This window comes from Pediculus humanus, genomic scaffold (assembly GCF_000006295.1).
Source record: "Pediculus humanus corporis 1103172107379 genomic scaffold, whole genome shotgun sequence".
Classification (NCBI taxonomy): Eukaryota; Metazoa; Arthropoda; class Insecta; order Psocodea; family Pediculidae; genus Pediculus; species Pediculus humanus.
Window position 1 is genome coordinate 19835 of NW_002987007.1, and position 12939 is coordinate 32773.

At 27.7% G+C, this 12939-nt stretch overlaps 4 protein-coding genes across 4 annotated transcripts; 2 read left to right on the plus strand and 2 right to left on the minus strand.

The window, feature by feature from the left end:
• Positions 1-272: 272 nt before the first annotated feature.
• Positions 273-2864, minus strand: Phum_PHUM024710 (multicopper oxidase, putative; the record flags this gene model as incomplete). Its single annotated transcript, XM_002422898.1, has 5 exons — positions 273-589; positions 654-872; positions 945-1338; positions 1422-1760; positions 1857-2864. The coding sequence occupies 5 exons, from the start codon at positions 2862-2864 to the stop codon at positions 273-275; spliced, it is 2277 nt and encodes a 758-aa protein (XP_002422943.1).
• A 1870-nt stretch (positions 2865-4734) lies between these two features.
• Phum_PHUM024720 (uncharacterized protein) lies at positions 4735-6426 on the plus strand (the record flags this gene model as incomplete). The annotated part of the gene is made up of 4 exons (XM_002422899.1): positions 4735-4988; positions 5081-5267; positions 5594-5782; positions 6388-6426. The coding sequence occupies 4 exons, from the start codon at positions 4735-4737 to the stop codon at positions 6424-6426; spliced, it is 669 nt and encodes a 222-aa protein (XP_002422944.1).
• Positions 6427-7364: 938 nt separating this feature from the next.
• On the minus strand, positions 7365-11638 carry Phum_PHUM024730 (adam, putative; the record flags this gene model as incomplete). Its single annotated transcript, XM_002422900.1, is given in 12 exon segments — positions 7365-7496; positions 7602-7750; positions 7765-7866; positions 8185-8626; positions 8706-8941; positions 9490-9628; positions 10156-10350; positions 10431-10832; positions 10900-11021; positions 11209-11448; positions 11506-11522; positions 11610-11638. The coding sequence occupies 12 exon segments, from the start codon at positions 11636-11638 to the stop codon at positions 7365-7367; spliced, it is 2205 nt and encodes a 734-aa protein (XP_002422945.1).
• Positions 11639-11850: 212 nt separating this feature from the next.
• Positions 11851-12894, plus strand: Phum_PHUM024740 (uncharacterized protein; the record flags this gene model as incomplete). Its single annotated transcript, XM_002422901.1, has 4 exons — positions 11851-11856; positions 12008-12369; positions 12463-12671; positions 12758-12894. The coding sequence occupies 4 exons, from the start codon at positions 11851-11853 to the stop codon at positions 12892-12894; spliced, it is 714 nt and encodes a 237-aa protein (XP_002422946.1).
• Between the last annotated feature and the right edge of the window lie 45 nt (positions 12895-12939).

The window sequence follows — 12939 nt, forward strand, 5'->3', positions numbered from 1 at the left end:
ACAAACAAACAAAACAATTCTTTTTATAATTTTTTTTTTTTATAAGACTGGTAAAATGGTAGTTAATAATTAAAAAAAAAAAAAAATTTAATCACAATTTTTCATAGTAAAAAGAGCTAAATATAAATTTTAAATTAAATGTTCTTTAACGAAAAAAAAAACAAGACTTGTAATATATAATTGTATAAATTGTTTTAAAATAATTTTTTTGTAATATTTTATATGTATACATATATGTATATATAATAAATATATATTTTTTTTAAAATGAATTATACATTATGTATTAATAATAGTGATAAGAGAAGACATATTGATAAGGAAAATGCATTATTATTATTATTATTGATTATTTCGGAATAACCTTTGGATGTGTGTACCATATAATAGTCTTTACCATTAGGAAATGAAAATTTTGGAAAAAATTGTGCTTGATTTTCATTTAAAATTTCCGGTGTGGGAACGTAATCACCACATTTTGGAAAATTATCCGGTGGTAATTTAAACATGGATTCATCGCCTACTTTAAAAAGGAGCACCATACCCATTTCAACGTGAAAGTCGATGTGACAGTGAAACATCCAATAACCTTAAATATGAAATATTAAAATTATAAAATTGGAAAATTGTTATGGAAAATGGCAAGGCGGTACCTGGATTAATTGCGTGAAATCGTAGAATCGAATATCCACCATCGGGTGTCGTTACAGTGTCTTTAATCGGTGGATTAATAAAATTTCGTTTGAGTAATCCCTCTTTATCTAATCTTCTAACTAAATCCTCTGACGTATTATTACCCAAACGATCCATTCCCAAAACTCTAAATTTAATACCGTGTAAATGAAAAGGATGATTTGCATCGTATGGAAGACCTTAAAAGAGTAGAAATTATGTATTATGGATGTAGTTTTTTTTTACCTTTTTCAAAAAGGTTACGTACGTACCTTCGTCTATGAGTACGATTTCGACAACGGAATCAATAGGAACTTGTAAAACGTGTATGCATTGACAATGTTTAAAACGACACTCCATGCTAACGGATGAATAATTACAAAATTTTAAATGTTTACTCTTTTCCAAATCCGTCATTATCGGAAAAGATGGGAATTCCATTGATATGTGATTTAATTGCGGAGTTCCAGGTCTTTGAGTACCTGGAAATCTATAAGGTCCATATTCGTAATCCGAATCTAATGGATAAAAATCAAAAGGAATATAAAAACGAAAATCCGGTTCGGGTTTTAATGCTGGATCTTGATATTTATCTGGAAGACTGGATAATTCGGATATTATTAAATAATTTTCATGACCGCCTCTACTGTTAACTTTATTGACTTGCTGGAAATGTATAAAATTTTAATTTTTTTCCTTCTCCTCGTCGTTTGCATTCGTTTGGAAAAGTCCAAGTTTAATTAACTTACCAAACCTGTACGATTTGCCGTTTTGTATGTTACAATGCCATCAGGTTCTTTATCAATATCTGCCCCATCGTAATGGAGTATGGCCGTTTGATAAGCTTCTTTAAATTTGCAATCTAATAAACCTTTAAATCTTATCCAGTAATTATCGATTTTTTTGTTATTTGCTTCAACGACGAAATCAAATCTTTCTCCAGCGAGTGACACCAGCGAAACCGTTTCGACGGGTTGTAAATCTTCTCCATCCGAAGAAATAACGGTTATGTTGTGTTCATCGATGGACATTTCAATCGGACAATTTAAAAAACCTGTATTCATTAAACGAAATCTGTAGCGATACCCCTGCCAGAAAGAAAGAAAAATTTACGTTTCACATATATGTACGTTTATTAGCTTTATATTATTATTATTATTATTATTATTATTAATTGTTCTCACTTGTTTAACGGTAAATATTTCCACGGGTGTCGTATAAGTAATATTATTATCCGTTTGAAATTTTTTAAAACGACCTTTTCCATTGATTAAAAGGGTCGAAGGTTGATTGTCTTTTGCACCGTGTATATGAAGTGAAAATTTATCAGCGGAAAATGTATGCGTCCAATCCATAACGGTAAACACGTGTTCGGATAATTCAAAATCGTACAATGACAAATGACGATTTTCCTCCGGCGGAACTCTAACTACTAAACCACCGTAAATACCATCTCCTCTTTGAAAAGCGGAATGTGCGTGCCAAATGTGCGTACCCGGAGAGTCGGCATAAAATTTATACAAAAAGGATGATTGGGGTCCTATAGGACATTGGGATACGTGTGGTACACCGTCCATGTACGGCGTTTCCTTTTGCAATATCCCATGCCAGTGTATTGTCGTGCTTATATCCATCAATTTATTTGTTACTTTGACCTCTACGGTGTCACCGTGACAAACGTCAATTCTCGGACCGGGCATTTGACGGTTAACAACGAGTACGGTTCTTTTAATTCCATCTCCGGGTATGCAATTTTTCAAAGAACAATGACTTTTGTTAAAAGGACAATCTACGCAACCTTTACCCATAACACTGTAATATTCTATTACGAAATTATATTTACATGTCATTAACTTGCCTTTTTTGCAAGGTCTCTCGCATGGATGTTTATATTCTTTTTCAGATGGTATAATATCGGCGACACTCGTCGTCGTCGTCGTCGTCGTCGTCGAAACACGTAAATTATATTCGTCGATTTTTTCATATTCTTTTATTTTATCCAACGACGACGACGACGTATTATTATTATTATTATTATAAATCACAGCCGATAGTAATTCGTAATCGGATTTATACGTTTCATTATTATTATTATTATTATTCACATTTGAAACGTTTGTTAAATCAATTATGAGTTCGTTAGCCGCGATGAAATTAAATAAAATAAAACAATATACAAACATTGTAGCCATGTCATTCTATCCAAACTGCAAATCAAAATTAATAATAATGATAATGATAATAATAATGATAATGATATTCAAACGAAACTATTAACGATTAACACGAAGCTATATGTTTTTTTTTGAGAGGCTTTAACATTTAAATTATTACGCATTTTATTTATATTTAAAATAATAATAATAATAATCACGTTAGGTAGTTTTAAAGTTGGTTTATTATTATTATTATTACGGAATCTAGATTTCAACTTGTTTGCAAAATAAATATGTTATGTAACGAATAAATTGCGTTAGAAATAAAAAAAAAAAAAAAGAAATCGAAACATCTAATTATCATCTATATCGGTAGTATTACTTAATAAAATAAAAAAAAAATTACGTGAAATAATAATAATAATAATTACTGCTGTATTATCAAAAAAATAACGAAAAAATTACTTATTATTATTATTATTATTATTAATATTAACTAACCTTTTTTTTTTTTTTACTTATATGTTGTTTGTACGTAATAAAAAAAATTTTGTTTCTTAATGTTAAAGACGTGAAAAAAAAATTGTGATAAGCTCAAAAGCGATTAATAAAAAAAAAAAAAGGTAATAATAATAATAATAATAATAATAATAATAATAAAACACGTGTTTTATATAAATATTTACTTTTTTGTCCGTTAATGTCGTACGTAATTAAAATTTTCGCATTTAATAAAAAAAAAAAAACGAAAATTAAAATGGGAAAACGTTATAAAAAAAATTTGTTTGTTTGTTTGTTTGTTTTGTTTGTTTTTAAATAGACAATTTAACACGCAACTATTTAATAATAATAATAATAATAAAATCACTTAATTTACTTTTAAAAAATTTCTGTTAGATTATGAAGAATTTTTTTGTTTTGTTTTGTTTAAAAGCACGCACAAAGACAAAAAATGAAATTATGTAACTTACGGTATCGTAATACATTTAAAAAAAAAATGAACGATGATGATGATGATGATGATGATGATGAGCAAATTGTTTAATTACCTTTTTTTTTGTTTGTTATAATCCTCAAAAGATATGGAAACAAAAAAAAAAAAAAAAAACGTGCGATTGTGTTGTATGACTTTGAATAACTACTTAAATATTTTCTTCTTAATTGATTTCCAGTTGCCTCCCTTCTTCTAATTCACAATTTTTTTTTTTTCTACTCCCAAAAGTTGACTTGCTAGTTGCATTGGTAGTAGTGGTGGTGGTGGTGGTGGTGACGTTTGATTATGTTGATTAAACTTATTTAAAAAAGGGGATTCACTTTCACTACACTTCACTTCACTTCACTTCACTTTTTATTTAAACTGAAAAAAATTATTAATAATTAAAAAAAATATTATTATTATTAATGATTAAATAGTTTAAAATTTATTTATTTATTTATTTATTTACATAAAAACCTGTTCAGAGTAATTATTTTATGTATATACACACACACATCCTATTTATTTATAAAATGATTATGATCTGGGGTTTTTACGCTCTAAACGTTTGTTTTCAAGGTTTAAGGTCAAAATAAGGTTTATAATAAAGAATTTTATTATTATTATTATTATTATTATTATTATTCTATATGTATTTTTTTCATATAGAGTTTATTATTATTAATTTGTTGTTTAATTCCTGTTGTTGTTAAGTCACGAATTAATTCACATGATTACATTTTTATACCTGAAATAAAAAATTAACAAATTTTTTTTTTTTTTTTTTTTTTGTAAAAAAAAAATGGCGAGTTTTCCTTTTAGTAGTTTTTCCTTATTTTAATCATAAAAATTTTATAGGCTATTAATTTTTTTTCCTCCTCCTCCTCCTCCTTCTGAGGTTGATTATTTTAAAAAAAAAAAAGTCCACTGATGGGTTTTTTTCAGGATGAAGAGGATGATGAGGATTTCATACGGGAATACGAATTGGAAAATGGAAAGGGAATCATATACCTGGTGCAGAAGGGAAAAGGTGACGTGCATTGCGTTGTTTGGGATGCTGCATTGGTACTCGGAAAATATCTCGAAAAAATTTGTTGTTCGGGAAAAAATTTCCTAACGGGAAAAAATATTATCGAATTAGGTTCAGGTTTGGGTTGCGTTGGTATGGTTGCTGCTTTTTACGGGTGAGATTTTTTTTTTTTTTTTTTTTAACTCGAAGAGAGAGAGAGAGAGAGAGAGAGAGATGGATTTTCAACAAACCTATCCATTTTTACAGAGGATTCGTGACTTTGACAGATCTATCGGAAGCTTTACCACTTTTAAAATTAAATGTAAAAAAAAATGAAAAAATTATTGAAAAGGGAAAAGGTAAAGCGTGGGTGGAAAAATTAAATTGGATTGAAGAAAATAAACTGGAGCCATGCGATGTCATACTTGCGTCTGATTGCATTTATTACAAAGAAGTGAGTAAACATACACAAACACAGAAACGTGGCTTATTAAAAACAATACAAATATTTTACGCCATTGTTTTTTTTTTTTTTTTTAATGATAAGATACCATAAATGACTTATTTAATACACCGTAAAAGACCTAATTATTGTATCACATTAAAAAAAAAAAAAAAAAAAAAAGCCGGTGGTGTCACAATTTAAATTTCTTATCATTTTCACTTTTCGGTTCTATAATAAGATTCTCTTAAAATTTTTTATGACAAAAACAATAACAACGTTCGTTCCACACATGTCTCAATTAACATTTTAAAAAAATAAAATTTTTTTATTTTCAGTCCGTTGAAGGTTTCGTTAAAACGCTGAAAAACCTTTCGACGCCTTCCACTGATATATACATAACGCAAGAGAAAAGAAATCATTCGGAAAATCAAAATGAAATATGGCGGAAATTTATCGACGAAGTGAGTCAAGATTTTAATTTGACCGTTATACCCATGTCTGAACAACATCAACATTACAGAGATGTTAATATTTATTTAATAAAATTAAAAAAAAAAAAATCATCGACTCAAAATGTTGTTAATAATAAATAAATAAATAAATAAATAAATAAATTTTGGAAAACTCACGCAAAAAAAAAATTTTTCTAAATGGTTAACATTAACATTAACATTTTGTTTGGAAAATTTGCGAGTATTAATTGAAAAAAAATATTATTATTATTATTATTATCGAAGGTTGTTTTTTTCTCTAAAGAAAATTTTTCCTGCCTATTATTATTATTATTATTATCACGAGGTACGAGAAAAATATTTCGTGTGTTTTTATTAATGACATCAAAATATTATTAAATAAATTTTTTTTTTTTTCCTAAAAAAAAGTATCATTAATAAGTTTCAAGGTATTTTAATAATTTTTTCACATAAATAACGAAAACCATTCACATAATAATAATAATAAAGAGTGTGACGTCATTAATAATTTTCTATTAATTTAAAAAGATATAAAAATACACAGGCACACACACAATGTAAATCAACAAACCTTGCGTATGTTTTAAGTTATTAATTCATCAAAAGGGGGGGAGGGAAAAAATTCATTTTTTTATTTATTTATTTATTTTATAAAGGGCCCTATTATTTTATTAATTAATAAAAAATATGCATAACCGAATTATTTATAAAAAATTAGGCCAATGTTTATTATTATAATAAATATCTACTTATACGGATTTACCTTGTAATTCTTTATTAACTTTTTTTTTTTTATCATTCTATAAGAGTCCGATTAATATGTCATACAAATTAATGAATATCAATCACGTGATTGATTTTACATCATTTGAATATAATATTCATAATAATAATAATAATAATAATGATAAACGAAATAATAATGAAAAAAAAAAAAAAAAACGTTTTTTTTACGTTTTCCCTTTCAATGATAATTTAAAATCATTTCTTGGAATTTCTTTGTTCGGTTTTTTTTTTTTTTTTTTCTTTAAATAAAAAAAGACAATTTGTGCTTATAAAGATAAGTAATTGCATGCATTAAATGGAATGATTCAACCGTTTAAAATAATTATTTTTATATTAAAAACATAATAATATAATGTTTCATCATTAAACGTCGATAAATAATTAAAAAAAAAAAAAAATTTTTAATCGAGTCTATGTAAGAGTTTAAAATTTGTTTTTACAATTTTTAACAAAAAATTTGTCATTTTTAAATAACTTGAGTAAATTTTACAAACGTCTCTCTCTCTCTCTCCCTCTCTCTCTCTTTCTCTGTCTTTTTTCAATTAAGTAAACGTGATTTAGTTATTTTTTTTTTTTTTTTTACATTGTTTGGTAATTTGTTTGGTAAACCAACCATTACAATAAGTTAATTATATTAAAATGATTGTTTTTTTTTTTTTTTTTCTTACTTGTTTGTTTTCTTTTTCTTCTTTGTCGAAATCGAAAAAGAATCTTCGATGAGTAGAAAAAATCATTGAAAAAAAGTTATAAACACATAAAATAAACACGAGACAACTTCACTAGCGTTTTCACACTTGCCACACGCCATTTTTGTTTTTACCGCTACGATGAAAAATTTTTTTAATTTTCATGATCTTTTGGCGGGCACGACCGTTCTAATCACACGTCTGTTGTCGGAGGGATGTAATAATTCGTTACGTTTGTTCCATTCTTGTCTCCTCAATATTTCTCTTCTCCTACGTCGATCGAAATAACTCACCTTTACGTTAATAAAAAAATTTCAACTCGTGAAATTAATCGACGATGGGGAGGGGGAGGGGGGAAAAATAGATAATTTTAAAAGGGAAAGGACTTACTAAACAACTAGCCCGGAATCCCAAATTAAAGCTGACACGATGATTGTTGCCCCGACAATGTTATCCCTCAAAAATATAATTACTTTGTTTATGTTTATTTCTTCTATGATATCCCAAAATCTTTCCACGACGTCTTGAATGGTTTTTTCGCATATCCCTTTATGCAAAAACCTTGAACGCATGGCGTTCCATCGCCCAGAATATCTTGGCTACTATCTGGAGCGCACGTATCGTTTAAATGATTTCGACAACATCTTTTGCAAGCGTTAACCACTGCAAATTAATATTTAACGACTTTATCTTGCCTTTCAATATGGCGACGTAAAAATGGGACCTATGGTTTTTATGTAAAAAAAAATCTAGACTAAATTTGCAAAAGAATTGAGGAGTTTTTCATAAAGACGAATAATAACTTGACCTTGAAAACCTAATTTCATGAATTTACACACTCGACTTTTGATAGGTAATCTAAAAAATTTCAAATGTCACCGTTACACTGTCACACTATATCATTTTAAGATGATAGATTAATGGTTTCTAAATAATTAATTTTATAATCTTGAAACGTAATAAAAAAGAAAGAAAACTTACAGTCATCGCACATGCAACTTTGTTGACCTTTCGTTTCACAATAAGGAATGCATTTTCCATCTTTGCATTGACCCTTTTCCAAACAAACGGTTTTGTCCATCATCGGCGGACTTTTGGGACATTCGGCCGAAGTTCCCGTGCATTTGGATTCTTGCTCGCAAGTTGCCAGTTGAGCTTCCCGACATTTAATACCCTCCATCATGAATTGGCAATGTTGACAACAGGGCGTGTTTTTATCGCTGCAAACGGCTCCTTGATTTCGTCTCAACTTGCAATTCTTGTCGCAACATGGATCGTCGTCGTCGATGAGACCGGCATCGCATTCTTCATCTCCTTCCACTCTTAAATTTCCACAAAACGATTCTTCCGGTTCTGAAAAACACCTTCCCGACTTGGCTTGTAAAACTTTACGAATCGACCGTAAGCTACAAGGTGAAAATCTCTAAAAAATAAACAAATAATACGTCACAAAATATATTTTTTTTTCCATGATTTCGACAAATAAACCAAAGTAACACCACCTTATTATTAACATCGTATCCGCTGACACTGTATGTGTACATCAAATAAGATCCACCCTGTGAAGCGCTGGGACTGCATTCTGTTATGTCGGGATCATGTTCGGATCCCCAATTATGTCCAAATTCATGGGCTGTAACCAAATCTGCCTCCCTGGTAATCACTCTTTGCCCGTAATGATTTCGACTGGAACTTAATCCGGAATTTAAATAGAGAGTGTATCCATTTTTAAAATATTCTGAAATGTATGAAACATTTTAATAAATCAATATATTTTCCAATAATGTCAAATTAGAGTATTTTCTATTACTTTAAAATAAACTGCACAAAATAAATTACTAAAAAACATTATGGGATAAAATACCAATACTAAACTAAACTAAATTTTTCTTACAATCATTTAATCTTATATAAAAAAAAAACATTTTATAAACCATGCTCTAATTGTAAAGAAGTCAAAAAAAAAAATGTCATGCCATATTTTTTTTCCCCACACTAATAATGATAATAAATTATTATTAAAAACAAACTTAACAGCTAGATAAAAGTATGACAAATGTTTGTCTTTCTTCATTCCTGTTGCCCAATTCCAAAAAAAAAAAAAAAAAAAAAAAATTTAAAATTTACATTTACTTACATTTACATCATGCCAAAACAATACAAATACTTTTAGTGAATTAAAAAAATCCAAAAGTACTATAAATAATAAATGAAGCAAAATCAAATAATAAAAAATTTTTTCCAACAAGCAAAGATAATTATAAAAAAGCAGGTTAACACCATCACCTGGAGTACAAATCCCACCGACAGAATTTCGTCTTGGAGATCCAACATAAGCTAAACCCAAAATACCACCTTCAAATTTCAAATCGGTGAATAGATGGGCCAAGCAAAAATCTTTATGACTGTACTCTCGACTAAAAACCTGAACATTTTAAAAATTATTCCTTTTATGCAAAGCAATAATAATAATAATATTATAAAGTTTTAATAAAGAGTTTTTGTTATGTGTAAGAATGGCGACAAAATAAAAAGAAGAGAGAGAGAGAGAGAGAGAAAAACCACCCGAAAAACCGAACTAATAAACTAAATTTAACCATTTGAGCAAATCCCACCGACGGAATAAGATCTTGGAGAAGAAATGTAAGCAAGTCCTAAAACCGAACTTCTCCTGTCTCGAAATGTTTGGTGTGTGAATAGATGTGCAAGACAATAATTTTGATTTTCCTTGTTCGAACTGAATACCTAATTTAATTCAAATCATTTTATAATTTTTACTCAGGTATGATTAAATTGTTTGTTTTTTATTTTTTCAGACTTATTAACTTTGATTGTTTGACTTTATCATCCAGAAAAAAACATAATTATTCATAACTTTTCTTTAGAAAATATAGAAGACAATAAAAGACATTAAAAAAAAAGTAAAAATTAGTCTGAAACAATAATAATTACCTCGAGTAGATTACGAACATCCCATTTATCTCGAACCATGTTATAATGTAATTCTCCTCCTCTAACGGTTGTTGCCTCCGAGTGAACGACAATTTTTTTAATCACAAATCCCATTCCCTTGAATCCATCTTGTTCATTTCTATCTTGCCAAGTTGTATCATTATAAATTTTATGCACTCTATCAATTAAACTTATCTGATGATAAAAAACAACATTTAAAAAAAATTCTTTACACATAATTTGATTTCTAATTTTTGATAATTTAATTTTTTTACCAAATAATTAATGGTGGTTTTAGTATTTCCCGCACCCATTTCATGATAAAATCTGTAATCTGCGACAAGCAGTAACGGACATCTTGTTTTAGAAGGTGTGTATTCATACTGATCAGCTTGTCTCTTTTTTCTAGATTTGGCTTCTGTGTGATTTTTAGTGTAATAACTTTTAGTATTTTCTTCTTCTTCTTTGTCATCATCGAAATCATCATCATTTATGTCATTTTTATTTTTATTTAAATTAAGCTCTTTATCTACTTCTTCTTTTACATAACCACAAGTTCTTGGCCAATTTTTTTCACTGTAATCATTTAAATTTTGATCCCAACTAAATTTAACATCTGATGCTCTATATGCTATCATAGAACGATTATCTACATCTGGAAGATGTCTCCATTTTGGCTAAAAATTCAAAAATTTAATTAAAAGTCACTTCAATTAAAATTAAAAAGTGAAATATAAAAATCACCTCAATATGATACACTTCATCTTCGAAATGTATTGAAGCTGTTAAAACCCCATCATCGATATGAACATGTGCATGTGATACTACTTCACCGAAAACTCTACCATGATAAAAATTGTCATGATCTGCAAGAAATAATATTATAAATTATTTAATTCATGTAACACACTATGAGAAAAATAAAAATTATTTAAATGTCAAGGTGCAAAGGTTATACATTTTAAGTCAACATCAAAACATTAAAAAATGAATTCATTTAGCATAAAAATAAAATTTATTATGAATAATGACAGTTGACATTAAAATTCTTACCAACATGAAATGGAGTTTCATTTCCATCAGCATCCACTGTGTATGCTTTGAATTTTGAATGAATAACATCTTTTCTAGGAGTCAAAATAAGTCTGAACTCTTTATTGAGAGTTGTAAATTTAACTTCTTTTATAACATTAAATGGATGATCGCTTTGTTTTATCCCCCTCTTCACTATTGTATGTGTTATATCATCAGCATGAAAAATGTGGAATGTTTTTAAGTTTTTATATATTGATCCTTAAATAAAATTTAAAAAAAATTAAATAACATTAAACGAAGAATCAACAAGTAAACCTTGTCTTATTTCTGTTCTATTACCATCCACAAAAATATTATAATTATTAAAAAATATTAAAAAAATAATCCAGTAAAAAAAATTCATAGTTTACATCGTTTACTTAATTCCACGTAAATCGTCGTACGACATTTGGTTCAATAATTAAGTGTCTTCTGCTAGTAAACTTATATGGGTTTCAAAACTTGTTGCACAAAAATAAATTTGCGATATTTTTAAATAAAAACAAAACTTTTAATCGCAATTTTTTGTTTATTTTAAGTTATTCAAATATCAGTTTATTAATTAATATTTAAAATGCAGGTAATTAATCATTTAATTTAAAATTTAAAAAATTACCTTATATGGAGGTGAGTCACGACTAGTTATTCACCCATTAATTTTGTATAATCAGAAGAACTGGTACTTTATTATCATTTATGCACATAACATTTCATTCAAAATGTATTTTTTTTTTTTTCAAAACTTTATTTTTTTTTTTTTTCTTAACACGTGTTAAAGGATCCAAACGAAGATACTGAATGGAATGACATTCTTCGATCTAAAGGAATTTTACCTCCAAAAGAAAAAGAGGTAACTGAAGATCAACTCATTTCATTAGTTGAAGATACAATTAAAGAAAAACAAAGAGACAATGAAAAATCATTAGGGGAATTAAATTTAGATGAACTTGATGAATTAGAAGATGAAGAAGATGAAAAAATTTTATTAGAATATAGAAATAAAAGAATTGCTGAAATAAAAGCATTAGCGGAAAAAGCAAAATATGGAGAAGTTAGCGAAATCACTGCTCAAGATTATGTCAATGAGGTTAATAAAGCTGGAGAAGGAGTTTGGGTAGTGCTTCATTTATATAAACAAGGGTTTGTTGAAATTTGAGTAAGATCAATTTCTTATATATTTTTTTTTTTTCCTTATAATTTAACAATTGTTTTTTTTTTTTTTTTTTTTTTTAGAATACCTTTATGTAATTTAATAAATCAGTATTTGTCGAAATTATCAAGAAAATTTCCGGCTACTAAATTTATTAAAAGTATATCAACAACATGCATACCAAATTATCCAGATAAAAATTTGCCAACAGTATTTATTTATTTCGAAGGGGAATTAAAACAACAATTGGTGGGACCTATCGAATTAAGAGGAATGAATCTGACTTGTGATGGTAAATTAAATTTTATGCTCTCATTATTTTTCTACATGTGACCCTCACTTGAATAAATTATCTAACAAAAATTTTACCATATTTAGAATTAGAATGGATTTTGGGACAAGCAGGAGCAGTGCCTACTGAAATAGAAGAAGATCCAAAGCCGAAAGTAAAAGATGTACTTTTTACAAATTTAAATTCTTCCATTAATAGGGACGATGATGGAAACGATTGGTGAAATAAATTTTTTTTTTTTTTATATAAAATTTAATTCTTTATATTA